Genomic DNA, 16770 nt, shown 5'->3' on the forward strand with positions numbered 1-16770 from the left:
TCATCTTGTGTCTTTGCATCAGGCTCTTCTTGTTGATGGTCTGTAAGTCTAATAAAATGGAATATAAAATTTAGGCCACAGGCCAAGCGCTGAGACCTATGAGGTCATTCAGTGCAGAAAGGGAAATTGAGAGATTTTTCCTGAATCCTTGTGTGAGTTTGGTTTTGACAGGTAATAAAGAAGTAGTTTTTTTTTTTTTTTTTTTTTTTTTAGGAAGGTCATACCACTTGGATTGCTTAAGCAGGTGGCTGATTTTTAGTTTGGTCACAGATCTCATCCCCTTTGATTTCTCAGGTTCTCTCACATTTGCTTTCGTATGTTCTTTCACCATGTCATCAATTCATATCTTAAAGTAAATTTGTTTTCTTAATTTTTTTAGTGAATCTTACCTCTCTGTTATATGGCTTTACTTCCACGTCAGTGGTAGTTCGACAGATTGAAACAAAAAGGTGAACACTCAGTTTTCTGTGAATATCCATCTTCTATCCATCTACTTCCCCCATCCCCCACCAGTGGACTGATAGGTACAAACATTTGTAGCCGGTCAGTCTACTTCTGTCGCTGGTTTCAGTAGGAGGTTGACAGATTGTCAATGTACTCAGTTTTCTGTTCATTTGTTTTTAGATGTTCTTTTTATTTTATTTGAATATTTGTTCAGTAAGAGCTTATAAGGTAAGAGTTGCTGCAATAGGCATTCAAATTTTATTTACCTGCATAATCAGTTTTTGTTGAGGGAAGGGTTATGATTGGATAATTAGAGGAGTTGTCGTCTTGTCTCTTTCCCATTTCGGCGCAACCCTCACAAGAGTCTGGTTAAGTTCAGCTTTTTCCGTGCCTTGGAGGAAGGGTCAACGCCCCGTTTTGTTCTTGGCTTGGAGTAACAGGGAACCGGGACATGTCAGAAAGTGGTGCAAATCTGTGCCCATTGTCTCATTCCTCTGTTCAGTCTGATGTCTGCGACTCTAGTTTTGACGTTAACAGCGTCAGGTCCAGCTTTAGTGGCGCCACGCCAAGTCGCGTCCAGGGTTAGCGGCACCAATTTTCAGCATTAGCGGTACCAAGTCCGGCTTGAGCAGCGTCAGTTCTAGCACCAGAATTTGTTCTCGGATAGGATTGCTGGGGAAAGTATAAGAGGAGTCTAGTCTCTTGATGCTTTTCCCTTGTTTAATTTTACCGTATCAGATTGGCTTGGTAGGGGTGATGCTTGGACCCTTTCTGGTAGTATTTAAGCGAGTTGTAGCTGCTTCCGCAGGGTAGTAAGCGTCGACTAAAGCTGCTTAGTTGTGTGGCTGTCGCTTGCCCGTTAGTTGTCTCAGCATTCTGTCTCTGGGATTTAGACTCCTTATCCAGCTGCAGGAGTTTCTATCGGTAAACAGTTGGTTGCCATTTCATTTTTCCAAGTTTAGGAACTTTATCATTATCACAGGATTTTCCTGATCAGAATTTAGAATATTTTGTTGAGTCAACAGGTTACCAACCGAATCAGTGTCTTCCTTTTGAACTGGAGCAAGTGGTTTTCTTGGTGGTGATGAAGGAGGAGTTTTTAACCATGGTGAAAGCTTATCAGGAGCTATTTAAGTGCAATCAACTGCTGCTCTTCCACCATGGGGCGTTATAGTCTCTGCCCCAGTCTCTGGTGTATTTTTGATAGCTAAGACCTATTCTCCTGCTTTTTCTGTGGCAGGAGGGCAATTATTTGTGCTTCTGTTGATTGGTGAATCAGGTGTCTGATATAGAACCAATGTATAAGTGGTCACAATTTCTTTTTTGAAGAGGATAATTGATTTCTCTAAGGAGAGGTTAACATATGATTTTGTAGAGTAAAACCTTCAATTGAGCTGTACTTCATTAGGTTTGTTTGTGTATGTTCAAGACTTTGGTGCAGTTCATGGAAAGAGAGCTTCCTCTAAGATTTTTTCCTTCTTGCTGCCACATATTGAAGAAAGAACTGCTTCGTAATCTAGGGGCCTCTTTCCAAATCTGGAGAGAGCACTGGTGAAGGACTAGTCCCTGCACAGGTTATTTATTTTGGAGTTAAAGATATTCTCACTTGTAGGTTTTCCCAAGCTCTTCCTTGGGCGAGTCAGTAGAGCTGTGCCCTTGCACTCGTTAGGCCCGAGTTCGACAATCCGGCCAGCTAATGAAGAGTTAGAGGAATTTATTTCTGGTGATAGAAATTCATTTCTCGCTATAATGTGGTTCGGATCCCACAATAAGCTGTATGTCCCATTGCTAAGTAACCAATTGGTTCTTAGCCACGTTAAATAAGTCTGATCCTTTGGGCCAGCCCTAGGAGAGCTGTTAATCAGCTCAGTGGTCTGGTAAAACTAAGGTATACTTAACTTCTGTAGGTTTTCCTGCAGAAAAAGTTTTGCCTTCGTGGAGTCTGTTGCTGCTGATGGCTTCTAAGAGGTTTTCAATCCTTATAGGAGTTTTTTTAGCAGAGCAGAGGTCTTCTCATCAAGGTCATATGATTTCGGGGAAGTTTTTTGACCTGGTAAGAATCAGGCATGGTTTCTTTCCTTTTATTTGAGCAAGAGTCAGCAGGTGGTCTCTTATCAGATTCAATGTTTAAGCTCTCATGGGAAGAAGGATCCAGTCATTTAGGTGCCTCAGTGTATGACGGGGGCCCGATTATGGGAGAGCTAGAATTTCAGGAGTTTAACCAATATTGGAGGAGTTCCATTACACCTAATATCCCGAATTCTTAGCGATCAGAGGAACTTCAAGAAGTGTGTATGTAGGGTGAAGCACAAGTAGCAATGCTATCAGACAAATCATCTTCCCTACTTTAGGTATACAGTATATACAATATGTGTATATATACATGTTTAGGTTTATATATGTATGTATATATAATATATATATGACATCATTAAATATCTTTCATTCAGCTAGATATTGATATTTATTCCTGTTACTTATAATAAGAAAGACCCTTCTTTGGAAAATTGTGACATTTCCTTGGTTTGTTCTGGGTAAAAACAATGTGCTAAGGGACCAGCTAAACAGGGAGAATCAAATTCTGCCTACAGATTAGTGTCTGAATTTTCAGCTATGTCAGTTTCTTCAAGAACTGTAATAATCTCTGAATGTATTTTTGACTCTGAACACACAGTTACCAATCTTCAACTTCCATTTCCAGATCTTCAGACTGGTTTGTGGGTGTATTTTAGCAGTGTTAGTTGGTTATGAACCCTTACATCTCTTATTTTATGATTGGAAGACAGATACTTATCAACTTTAGATGACCCAAGGAATATAGGATGTTCCAGGTATTATAGTTCCTTGGTGGCTGTAGGAAGATTGATTTTGGGTTCTATTGCCTCTATTATTTTATTATTATTATAATTATTATTATTCAGAAGATGAAATCTATTCATATGGAACAAGCCCACAGGGGCCATTGACTTGAAATTCAAGCTTCCAAATAATATGGTATTCATTAGGAAGAAGTAAGGGGTGGCAATAAATTAATAAATTAAATGTATTAAAATGCAAGGAGAATAATATTAGGGTAGTACTAATGCATTACACCTTCGCTTGAACTTCTGAAGTTCAGTTGGACAACATCTGGGAGGCTGTTCCACAGTCCAACGGTGTTAGGAATAAAGGACCTCTGGAACTGAGAAGTTTGACAGCAAGGCACATTTACTGCATATTGGTGCTGCTGTTCAGCGAATCTGGTTGCTCTTGGCAGATAGGGAATCAGGGATCAATTATCAATGTAAAATCTCTGTTGAAATATAGGTTCAACTACTAAAGTTTTCAGAGGCAGTTTCTCTCTTCTAGAGTTGGGCTGGAGGTATTTCCTGAGTATGCACCTCTATAGGCAACTTCATTGAGTTCTTAGAGTCTGAGTTACTCTAAATTCTGTCAGTTCCAGCTACAGTATTAGAGATTTTATTTCTTTGTTTTCCTACATTTTAGTAACACTCAACTAGACATTGTGTACAACCTGGACCCCTAGAGGTCTTTAGGCCGGGTGTAATTAAGGTGCCTGGTACACCATAAGTCTTTTTGGTTAACCTTGATTAAGCCTATTAGAGATGATATTAATCCCTTTATGTATAAGGAGGAGTGAACACTTAAGTCCTAATGCACTGCCCTTTTTTCCTTATTTGGTCAAATTAACACATGTAACCTCATCCTTTGTTATTACCTTACTGGAGGTAATTAATCATTGTGAAAGTTTGACTTACTTAGCTGCTAAGTAATGCAATGGAAGGGGTCAACACCCCGAGGTTGGCTACAGACAGTGGGCTGTGGGGACCCCCTCTTATTGACCTGTTTAAGACTGATTAGTTAGTTTTTTTTTTTCACCAGTGCAAGATCCTCTAGTTTGGGCAGGGATACCAAGCTGTTCCCTGGTTTCGTACTTTTACTATATTTCAGGAAGTCATCGATGTATTACGGCGACTTTGGTTGTTGATTATCCCAGGTGACCAGGGAAGGCTGGGTTTCCCGTTTCTTTCATGGTGGGTGCAAGCAGCCAAGAGATGAAAGATTTCATCACAGTCCCACAAGCCATAGATGACTGCGTGGTATGGTCCATGGCTCTGGTGAGCTCATAGTGGGATCTCGCAGTAATGCCATTATCATTGCTGGGAGAGAATCCGCTTATCAATTCGGACAACACCAGTAGTCAGGGTGTAAGTCGTGGTCCAACTTTTAAGTGGTTTTTTTCCAGCACCAATACAACCTTTATAAACATGGTTAGGCTTCTGTTGTTTCTCAAGCATGAGGAAACATCTTGGTAGCAGCCTTTAAGGCTAAAGGCCTATGTTGGCTTTGGCTGTAGGCTTATCTGAGGACAAGGACATTTAGATGTCTTTTAAGGTGTTAAGGTGGAGTTTCCCAAGTCTCTGCTATGTACTTTAGGCTAAGCCCTTATCTACAACAGTATCTTCACCTAGCCTGGAGTTGCTAGGGCATGAGGAACTTAACTCCTTGGGGGTCCAGTAAGGACTTTACAATTGTTGGAATTATGCTAAAAGGATTAAACCTGATGTACAGGTTCTGTGACTATAGTGATTCAGAAACCAGAGCTTCCAAAGAGTAGGAATGTAATGTCCTTTCCATAAGGTCGTTGGTTAAGGGCTTCCGTGCTAATTTCTATCTGTAATGGAGGGTAAGCCACTTAACATGTTAGCAGTGGCTACAACTTTTAAATTTGTTAAGAACTTATCCTTGGATAAGATAATGAAGTCAATCAGTGGCATTGTAATCTTGTATTTGCTATGGTTTATCTTCATGATGTGGAGGTTAAATATGGTCATTGCAGAGCGTTAACTCCTCTGGTTTGTGAAGGGGATGTGTCCTGAATTGATTGGTATCCTTTTTTGGCCTACTGCTTTTAAAAGCTGGTTGTGGTTTTTGGGAAGCTTGTGGGTACTGTACTCCGTGTTGAGTATAACTTTTTGTACATATGTACCTGTTAATCCATTGTTGGCTCTGCAGGGTTTTGGCACAGTAACCTTACCCCTCCTTCTGCTGAAGGGGGCCACCTCCTCAAAGAGACCTCGACTATCTTAATGATGAGGGTGTCGTACCAGAGAGAGAATCCTCCTAAGGCAGCAGTAATAGCCAATGGATTGAATTCACTGGGTAAACAAACACGTTTGTACAAAGTATCTCGTTATTATGTAGTCTTTAAAGGGTTTGCTGATTTCCACTTTGCCCTCCTTTTCAAACATGAGAATTAGCTGTATAATGGAGGTAAGGTCCATTTAAAAAATATGAATGCATAAGATTTATTTTTTAAATACCTCTCCATTATATAATTTGCCCTCCCTACCTCCCCATATTCAAAGTGGACAGAAGCAGATTGACCGGCTACAAGTGTTTGTACCTATCGGTCCCCTGGTGGGGGTGGGGGAAGTAGATGGATAGAAGACAACTATTCATAGAAAACCAAGTGTTCTCGTTTTTTGTTTCAATCTGTCAGCTACCGCTGGTGCAGAAAAGCTGTGTGATGGAGAGGTTAAGTATTTAAAAAATAATAAGTATATGTATTTTTATGAAGTATCAGAATAACAGATATTAATTTCGCATACATTCCTGTTGTTTTGTTTAGGCTGTAATACCCAGTATTGACGTTGTTTGCCAAGTGTTGAGTCATTCACTGCAAGAAGGACATCTAGAATCATTCTGGTGAGTATCCTACTTCTAGCTTGAGCTCCTTAGTCACTACTTGAACAAACATGTACAGTCATGCTCAAATCTGAGGCAACATGATTCTATTTGTACATCCAAAATCTCAGACGCATGTAATGGTTGCCAAGTAGTGTTAATCTTTTTTTTTTCAATGTCACACGTCGACATGTTTGCGAATTCACAGCTAACACTATTTTCCGTATGGTTATATAAATGCATTAGTATAATTTGTAATCCGTGTGATTTGAACTTTTTTTTTTATTCTTTTTTTTTTTACTGCTTACCTCAAAATACAGTGCTTAACATGCTCCTCGGGCTGGTCAACATAACTACCTCTGCAGCATTATAACAATAGAGCCAATAAGCTCAACAGTCATAACATTTTCAAAATAGGAATATGAATTACAAGTTTTCTTTGAATGTTGAAGTTTTAGGCTGTATTCAAGCATGTTGCAAAATGATTTATAGGTCTAAAAAAATAATCTAAGCCTTCTGAGATGTAATCTCTGTTAAAGTATTTATTTGTAGAGATTACCCATTCTTTGAAGAATAAAAGATGTTAATTCTAATTGTATGGAGAAGATGGCTATTAATAAAAATATGCATTAGTATTAATCTATGGAACACTTGTTTTTTAACTGGCTTAACATATTGTCTTAAAGTCCTTCTGCTCACTTTGGTGTATAATTTATTTGTTCATAAGGTAACTTGAAGTGCAAGAATGTGTAGATAACTTCATATGCTTTCTGGCCAGAAATTAATGTAGAGATGCGAATGCCAAGTGTACAGTAAAGAAATCTAACACACCTAGGCCTAGGAACAAAATCTTGGCTTTAACAAAAGAATAATTGCATAGGCAAAAATTTGCTCGTAAGCTATAATTTCTTAAGTGGTTAAGAAATATGACTTAAATCATTTTATTTTTATGAAAATCCAAATATTCCTTTAACAAATGAAATAAATGTTTCCAAGATAATTTCATTGTCGCTACTCATTGTAGACCTACTGTATGGTAATTCATGCTCTAATGGGTGCATCACACGCGCCACCCACCCGTTGATATCAGTGGATGTGTTCTAGCTACAGTAATACTTTCATATTTACTTTAGATTTTTTCAGCATTGAGGCATAAAAACAATCAAATAGCACTATTTCAAATTTTATGGTTGCAGTGGAAGCAGTATTGATGTTATGACAATTTTTTTTTTTTTATTCTAACATTTGAACTGAGGTTCGATGAGGAATTTTTTTGTCAAATGCATCGGCAGTGAGTGAATGAAAGTTTTGAAAGTGTTTCGTAACTGTTTCTCTGAAATTTAGCTATACATGATGTTTTCTGCCAGTTTTGAAATATATGACAAATTTCACTCTTATGAAACATATTATGGCCTTATGAAATAATCATGTTTTTACATTGAAATAAGAGAAAAATATGGAGCATGTTAGGTTGCCAGTTCAGTGAATTTTGAACAAAATCCTATGCAATCAATGCAATCATGTCGTATCACTTAAGAGCATAGCTGTAGATACTGTTTGGCAAGTGTCTCAATAGGTGCTTCTTTTAGGGCCTACATTTTCTTTCCTTAGATGAGAGTTATGTTCAGTAACATTGAAAGAAAAAGAAAAAGGAAGTATATAGGAGAGATTGATTTAAAGAAGGGTAGGCTCACTTGAAGCTACTGGATCTCCCCCTCCCCCTCTCTCCTGCTTTAGAGTCAAGAAAGAAAGCAATTGATGAACTACCTGGAATGTTAAGTGTAGGCCAGATTTTAAACAAGTATTCAAAGGATGACATCTTGCAGTTTCCTCATCCTCAAAGAAGGGATGAGCAGGTTCACAGAATTTTGGGGACCTACCCTGCCAGGATAGGAAGATCCATGAATAGGTGGAAGAGGGATAACAATCAGTGGCAGAAAGGAGCTGGAAGGATTCAGCGGTGTTACAGGGAGTCTTACTTCCTTCCTTGAGGAGGGGACCATGGCTTAAGCACATACTTTTACAGGCCAAGGATCAAGTACAATCTGTGTCCCTATAATAAGAAAATCATCTTGTGAGGCTCTCAGCAGGGGATACACCATGTGTTTTCCCCCATTCAAGAGAAAAACAGAATCACAAGACAGCAAAAATAAAATAAAGGCACAAAAACAAGCTGAAAGGAAACAGAGGTAGCAAGCTATTTTTTCACATTCAAATTCCAAGTGCGCTGGGAAGAGAGCAGATGCATCCTGTCAATGATGACGAAGAAGAAAAGTGAATGGAATGGAATACGTGACTTAGGCATAAAGCCAAGCACTGGGACCCAGAAGGTCATTCAGTGCTATGATGAGAAGGATTGAATATGGAAATTATATAGTTTAAAATAGATATTCTTAAAAGGGTTATCCGCTCTTAACCCCCATCTCCATCAGTTAACTACCTTATTACCAAGATTCAACAGCCATTCTAGCTTGTGCAGGGTACTCTTAATGCAATGGGTGTATTCCCATGGGAACACACAGTGGATCTTTGCTCAAATAACCATTTAGAATTTCATGCTTTTGAAGCAGCTAAAGACTAGAACTACTGTAATAATTTTCAAATACAGTCATTCCTCACATTGATTAACATCCTAAAACCCATTATCTTCAACAAATGGGATGTTATAATCTGTTTGTGACAAAAAACAGTTCATACTTCCCACCCACTCATCCCTGATGGATTGTGGCATTCTTCATTTCAAAAACAGTGCTATATTGGCTTAATTTTGGTCTTGTTCATTTGACATATTACTGTTTGTTAAAAAATAATGCAAATGAACCAATCCTTAAACAAAGAGGAAGTTGGTGAACCATAACAGTCAAACATGTTTTATAGGATTCTCAAATGTTTAACCAAAAGTGAATGCAAACCCTTGTAACCAAATATTTAAGAGGATATTTCAAAATCCTCAACATTTAAACTGGATAACATATAAAATTATCTAATCATAATTGTAACAAGTTATTGTTTTTATATTTTTGCCTTTTAATCTTAATTTCATGATGTAATTCATTCCAATCCTAAGCAAGAGCAGCAAAAAACCTGTGAACAAACCACTCTCCTTATGACTGAGTTTCAGTTATGAACTTGGAGTTACCTAAAGTCCCTCCCAAGAATGAATAACTTCTCTTGACAGGGCATGGAACATAAGAAGCAGCGTAAGAGGAAGTAGGTGCTAGTAAAATCACCCTTGAGGATTAAGAAAAGAAAGGGTAGGTCTGTGGTACCAGAGCCAAATCTCAACTCTGATGTTTAACAGTGCCCCAAGGAATTGAGTGAGCAAATAACGAAATAGATCAAAATGTTAGAAGCATTGAGAGCCACCCCATGTTAAACAAAAACTTTTGAAAGAGCTGACCTTTAACCCATGTAGCTTGACATTCCTCAGATTAACAAGAAGTCTAAATATTGGAAGTCTTCAAGTGGAGATGTACCTTTTTCATTACACCAAGTAATGAACCCTAACCATTCTTCCTGGATAAGTAACAAGATCTGCAAGGAGTTACAGTAGCTGCAGAACCAACTTCTGAAAAGCCACTATCTTAGGCTACACTGGATAACCTCCACGTTTGAAAATAAAGTGCTTCCAGATGGTTGTGAAATCTGTGTTAGTGTACTTGTTTCAAAAGGCCCCCCTTCAAGTGAGAAAAACCCTGAGAAAGTCAATGATGAGAGAGACAAAACTGAAACCACTGATGCTTCGGCCAACAAGGAAGCAATGAGAATCATCCAGGCGTTCACCAATGACAATGCTGAATGGGGGAGAGATGTAAGTGTTGAAGGCATCCAAATCCTGGACCATTACGTTTGCCACCCAAGCTACACAGTTTGGCTACAGGGGCAGTACAGTGTTATTGTATTCCAACATCCATGGATGCAGCAAACAGAACCAAGGGTGTCCCTTGCACCTACCAGAGGACCTTGCAGATGTCTAAGACAACAGCCATTGCAGACAACATTGAGGACCCCAAGTTCAAATATAACGTCTCCCTTATGCTCCAAAACATCTGAAGACAGGCCCCGACCACAAGAGGCAACAGCAGACCTTTATTTTCTTCCATACCTGCAGATGGTGACTTGTGCTGAAACGGACTTCTGCTACAACAGTGAAAGGGCTGCATAGCTGTGAGGCAAGTTGATGGTGAAAGAATAAGAACACTAAGGCATTGAAAGTGTGGTTATGTGACAGTGACTGGAGGAAAGTCAAAGTATGGAGACTGGTTTATGAGTAGACCTGGCAAAAGGAATCAAACGAGGACGAAACTCCAGTGTTCAAGATTGTGGACGTGAATTTCTTGCTAAATTTACACATGTAACCCCTCAGGAATACCTCAGGGGCCTTTGATTTATGAAATTTAGGCTGTCAAGCCAAGTAAAATGATACACTTCCAACCATTTGGTACTTAACAGTGAAAAGGGAGAGTTGGAGTGGTTGGACAGCAAGATAATGGAATCCAGAAAGCAAAGGAAATGGAGTACAAGGATCTATAGGCAGAACTGGAAGAAAACCCCTTAGCTGCATTAAAAAATAAGTTTGAGGTGTTGGAAAGCAAGACTGAAGAAAGAAAACAGGAATGGAGGTCAAAGGCTAAAAAGGTGGATGAAGCTATGGGTCAAGAAATGCTGCAAACACATTGGTAAATGCCTACACTGCATCATGTGGGGTTTAAAAAATGTAATTAAACAAATTAACCATTGTGTCTTTTATTGATAACTACTATATAACTGGCTAGTGTTTTTTTTTCTTTTTACTTTCTTTTTTACAAAACTTTACAACTGCACAATGCTCGTGTGCGCCTCGTTTAGGAACGTGACTTTCAGTAGTTTTGTCATCATTTGCTGGGCCATTCTTACTAAATTTTGAAGAAATTAATATTGCAAATACAAAGTCTGTCAATAAAGTAGCTGAATTGAGTATCTGCACTTTCTTTAAAGTGCATAAATAATGCAGTTAAATTCCATGACAAGCAAATTTACAAAGCCCTCTTATCTTTTTTACATAGAAAAAAGTGAACTTGACATTTTGCAAATGAACTGAGCTTTGCAATGCCCTTTTATGAAATTTTATATAAAACATATATACAGTACAATATGCTCTCCCATAAAATGGAAAAGATAAGATTAACTTCCAAATTAAAACTAATCCAGCTACATTAAAAACAAAATTTATAAATTCCTGTAAGCAATCTTTGCAAGAGGGCAAAACTCCATTCACAGTCCTCAGCTAATGTTTTAACCCTTAAATCTGACCCTTACACCATTTACCTACGCCCAGCTACGTTTGAAAATTTGCAAGCCTTTTACTTTTTTAATTAAATACGATTTAGAATTCCCAAAAACTCAATTCAGCTTAACAGAATTTGGAATAAATCTGCAATTTTACTGGTTTCTTTTCAATTTTTGTTTTCATCACTGTATGGACTCCTCTCAAAATAGAGGGCAAAATAATCATTCACACTGATACCATCACAGAAATACAAATAAAATTTGTCTATGCCTAGCTATCTATTCTGGAGTGAAAAAAATATACAATTATGAAATAATGACATTAAACAAAAAGCTTACACAATTCACATTTTCACTATGACTTCACATATACACTGGGTATTGCAGGATTCCCTGGTGAATGAGTGGAAAGATATCAGCTAGAGAAAGCATGAGGCTACCAGCTAAGATTGAAGCACTTATTTATACAAAACAGCTCAAAGTTTTGTATGGCAGCTTAGGTAAAATTTGAATTTTGTCATCTCTGGTAGCTTTTGCATCCCCTATAGCAAGAAAAAAAATAAAAATAATTTTGCAACACGATAACCTTCCAGACAGGGAAGCCCAAGACCTATAAATCTCTCCAACTTGGGACTTTTCATGACATACATACAGAGGATTGAAACCTGAGTTACACTATCTGCCTTATTACAGGAGATGGCCTTCAGTTTAGGTATCGTGGCCCCTCATTGCTCTTCATTTAAGAAAAAATGCAGCTAGCAAAGGAAACTAAACAGGATCTTCCAGCTACGATACAAATGCCGTGACTGACGAAGCTGTCGTAATCTTCATATGTAGCCTTTAATATTTTTTTTTTTATAACTGTCACCTCACTCACAAGTGTCCATTTCACTGAGGATTATCCTTATTATACTTAAGGAAGAAGTGTTCAATTTGTACATAGACTTTGCACGTTTCTGGGTGTGGCTCCACCCAAAAGTATGTGATAGCAGCCTTCTGCATTTTCAGATTCAGCTTTCATGGTGGAATGACTCCTTATATGGGTTACTTGTAGTCACCTACGGAATAAAAAAAATCCTAGGGTTTTATTTTGAAAAAAAAAAAGCAATTATATAGTACACTACTGTGAAACTGAAATTGTGAGTATAATTTTAATTCTGAGTTTTGATCAATACTCACTGTGGAGGGTTCAAAACTGTAGTAGTGGAAGTGATGGAAAATTTGTGTTATGGCGATGTGGATTCACGAGGACCAGGTGGGCCAGGTGGTCCAGTCTGTGGAGAAGCACGGCCACTTACTGGTACATTTGGAGGCATGTGTGGCGGTGGTATACCTGGCCCCACATGGCTTGTGGGGGGAGGACCACTAGACTGCGGAGGGATGGAATCATGAGTTGTTGAGTGGACTGGCACATAGTACGGGGCTGCAGTGCCATTGACGCCTTCTGGATAGTTGCCCATGAAGTACTCTTTGTTGACACAATTCCTCAGGGCTTCTGGGATTCGTCCAATGATGGCTCGTCTGATCTCACTAGCAGCCATCTCCCTTAGTTCATTACTTGAAGCATCAGAGTAATAGGCGGCATGTGGTGTGCATATCAAATTTGGTGCATCTTTGAGAGGACCTGAAAATTAAAATATAAAAATTAGTTATTTCCAATGTAGGTTTTGGGTTTCGTAGAGGGGCCTTTATGTATAAATACCTATAAATGCTACCACAACCTTACCTACAGCAGACAATGATTTTCTATGCTGTGAGTAAGTGTGTGGGGACTGCACCTATTTACTACTTTAAAATGGCTTTTTCCCACATGAGAAAGATAGCCTGAAAACAAAACATTACAGGAAAAAATATCCAGCCCATTGACCTACAGCAATCCTAAAGGGGAAATGATACAATATATCTTGTACAGAAGCCAGTGAAGGATGTTTATTTGTAACAAATGACAAATTACCTTCAAATAAGTTAAAGCAGGCTTAATGCCATACTCAAAACTTCAAAGGGGTTTAAATGTTACATTTCAATCAACTATTCTGACATTAACATGTCTTACTCAAAAATTTGTTCCGTAACAAGCAGGTCACAAATTTCTGTCTGGTCCAGATTAACACAAGGTTAAGGTTAAGGTTAACATCCTGCTTTAATGACAAAAAAGAAAATTACAAATTTGGTCGGCACACTTGTCCAATTAAATCAAGTTCTTTAATACATCTGGTTACTGGGGCAGTTCCTCAGCCTTCCCCATTCTAAAATAAATAAAACTGGAGCACTACCCAACCCTATCCACTTTCCAAGGTCCAAACTATTAAATTACTTTAGTTCAATGTTCCTAATCACCCAGCTGGAAGCTATTACAATGTGCTGCCTTGCATGACACACTGTAGATGGTACTAAAAGTTTGCCCCATTGTTCCAGCCCAGCTGCATTGCTTTCCTCTGCATTATATTTTGTATAAACTCCCTTCCTACTTGGCTGTCAAACTCCCACTTTAGCTGGCTCGATTTTTTTATTTCTAAGGCAAGAACAATCCCTTGGTTGAGCTACAAATTGGTAGTCTAGTCAAACAACTGGGTGTTAAAAAAACAATGAAAACTAGGCAGTTACATTAGAACTTTGCTGGCCATCTTTGCACTATAGGGTGTTGAAATAAAATCTTAGCTTCTTACTACTCTATAAAATGATACTAAAACAATAAAATGTTACTATTTGCATGCACTTGGGTAATTATTTATGTTTAATGCCAATCTATTTGCCAGGAGATTTACTACAGACCTGTGTTTACCGATTTTCTATTCAATTTATTTGTAAGTCAACTTGATATACAAGTACTGTAATTTAGTGAGGTATGGATATGCCTTTTACATATTCCCAATTCTGTACCTGTCATGAAACTATTACTTCAGAACACAGGTAGAGTATCTTAAATTGTAATTAGAGTCGGAACAAGAGCAAAAAAAAAAAAAAAAAAATTCAAGTCAAGTTTATTAACACAGATTCATCAGTTGCAGAAAATGAACATTTCAGTTATAATGATAGCTTACTTACCATAAAATTAACATTATCATGGTTTTGAACTGATGAGTTACTTAGTACAGAAAATATAGCACTGTAATGTTATGATGAAAACAAGAAAAGCTTTTTACTGTACCTGTGAACGGATTATAAGGTTCATTCTCGTGCACATCAAGGGCTGCTGCTCTGATTCTTCCTTCCTTTAATGCAGACGCCAAAGCATTCTCATCAACCAAAGCTCCTCGAGCCGTATTGACCAAAAATGCTCCTGGCCTCATCTGTAAAAAAGATTAAAATATCATTAACATGAATATGAACATATGTAAAGATTAAAATATCATTGACAAGATTATGAACGTGTAAATTTGTAAAATTAGCGATTAAAATACACAAAGTTGAGTTTAAAAAATTACAATGATCATAAGTAAACAGGAAATTTACGACATACATATTCATATGTAAAAAATGTTACATATATGAATGAAAACCTTTCCACACTAACTTGGGATCTGCTTGAATGAAAACCTTTCCACACTAACGTGGGATCTGCTTGAATGCAAAAGTTTTTCGACATGCTCACTACTATACACTAGTTTGATGAAACCTAGTCATACCTCTAGAATCTCAAAAGACTTGCCCATAAGATCTGTTCCTAAGTAGAAGGTGACTATTTTGAACATGGTAATGTTAAAGAAGTTAGCTGTCTAAGTGGAAAGACTAAGGCAATCATGTGTGCAGTAGAAGGCAGAAAGTAGTGCAAATAGGGTCATAAGAAACATTATAAAGAAGCTTTAATACCACTCATAGTGCGCCATGGAAAGTTCTTACAATTTCTATACCGTAATATTATTTTGGCTAATACATGAGAAGTGGAGTAAATATTGTCTGCATCATAATCACAGCCCTTTCCATCAACTTCCTTAAATCCAGGAAACCCTTGTGTGTCTATGCCATTATCATTTCTTTCTTTTAATGAGCATATTTCACTACAGCACTAAAAGAACCTTTCAATCATGACCTAGTAGATACCCACTTTCCATCTCCATAACCTTTTCTACCATCCCATGTTCTAACAACCCATGGTGTTGATACTTTATACTTCTGCAACTGAATCAATAGTCATAATTTTCCTCCTGTTGTAAAGAGACCAAAATTGCTTTCAACTTAGCTGAAGACTACTATGGCATAATTAAATGTTTTAAGTAAGCATTTCTTTAACAGAAGGAAAAATTTATAATCAGAGATTGATAATCTTCAGCTCTAGCAACTTAACCTTCCCTCACATTTCCATTGAATCAGGAAATCTATTAGCCAATGCTAACCAATTTCCTGATTGAATTCCACCTTTCTATACAATTCCTCTAACTGATCCCAACATACTCCTTGATCCTAAAGTGCATTTTATCTAGCCTTGGGCAACCATCAACCTCCTCTTGAACTGCTGTTACTGCTACATGATACTATCTATCTATCCAGATGTTAATGGGATGTTGAGAAATATTCTGACACAAGCCCAGCAGGATTCAAATTGAGATAAGTATTCTAAGGGGGATGAAAAATATTCTGACACAAGTCCAGCAGGATTTAGGTTGAATTAAGTATTCTAAGGTGAAAACTAAATAGAACTGCCTATGACATACAATATACATGAAAATACCAACTATTAATATAACTTCTGTATATGACAATTATACAACTATGAAACTTCATGCTCTATATGACAATTATACAACTATGAACTTCGTGAAAAGACAGCACCAAAGTACATTACCTGTTTGATGGTAAAATCATTTATCAAATGATTATTATGTTCATTTAGGGAGCAATGCAATGACACACAATCACTCCGGTATAACAGATCCTGAAAAAGGAAAGAAATTTGATGTTACATTTAAGAAAATTAAACTGAAATAGTTACATGGTCATGCTTAACAGGCCTGGTACTAACTAATACTTTTTTTGGGAAAAAGTTACAGAACACTGATATACTTTCAATGTTTCAAGACTCATGTACTCAAGCAAGAAAAATGTCCTCATATCCTGTTTAATTCATTTAATGTACAGTAATCAATGGAAAATGTACTTTAAACATTTATAAATCTAAAAATAGAGGTCAGTCTCATCCTGATCTTTCTTCAACAAAACAAAATCTTGAAAAATTTAACCATCACAAAATATCTACTTAAATTTTAAGTACTTTATTCAAGAACACATTATATCTGAGGCAAGAATACAGTATAATGTACTAAAAGCAAACCGTTCTTAAAATTATCATTCCATTACTAAACAAATTCACAATATGATTTCTAGACCCCTTTGCAGTTCCCCTGAAGGATTTTCCTTTACAACTGAGAGCTG

At 37.5% G+C, this 16770-nt stretch overlaps 1 protein-coding gene across 21 annotated transcripts in view; it reads right to left on the bottom strand.

Moving 5' to 3' along the window:
- Positions 1-10862: 10862 nt before the first annotated feature.
- The window catches only part of CtBP (C-terminal binding protein), a 195499-nt gene continuing 189591 nt past the window's right edge, over positions 10863-16770 (bottom strand). For 12 of the 21 annotated variants that reach the window (XM_067113367.1, XM_067113362.1, XM_067113371.1 and 9 more), the window contains 4 exons: positions 16184-16273; positions 14549-14690; positions 12580-13024; positions 10863-12458 (listed from right to left, as the gene is read on the bottom strand). In XM_067113367.1, coding sequence (XP_066969468.1) covers positions 12627-13024; positions 14549-14690; positions 16184-16273 — 630 coding nt within the window. In that variant the 3' untranslated portion in view covers positions 10863-12458; positions 12580-12626. The remainder of the gene's footprint in view (positions 12459-12579; positions 13025-14548; positions 14691-16183; positions 16274-16770) is intronic. The other 9 variants (XM_067113375.1, XM_067113378.1, XM_067113381.1 and 6 more) reach the window with 1 other exon arrangement.

This window comes from Macrobrachium rosenbergii, chromosome 12 (assembly GCF_040412425.1).
Source record: "Macrobrachium rosenbergii isolate ZJJX-2024 chromosome 12, ASM4041242v1, whole genome shotgun sequence".
NCBI classification, from domain to species: domain Eukaryota; kingdom Metazoa; phylum Arthropoda; class Malacostraca; order Decapoda; family Palaemonidae; genus Macrobrachium; species Macrobrachium rosenbergii.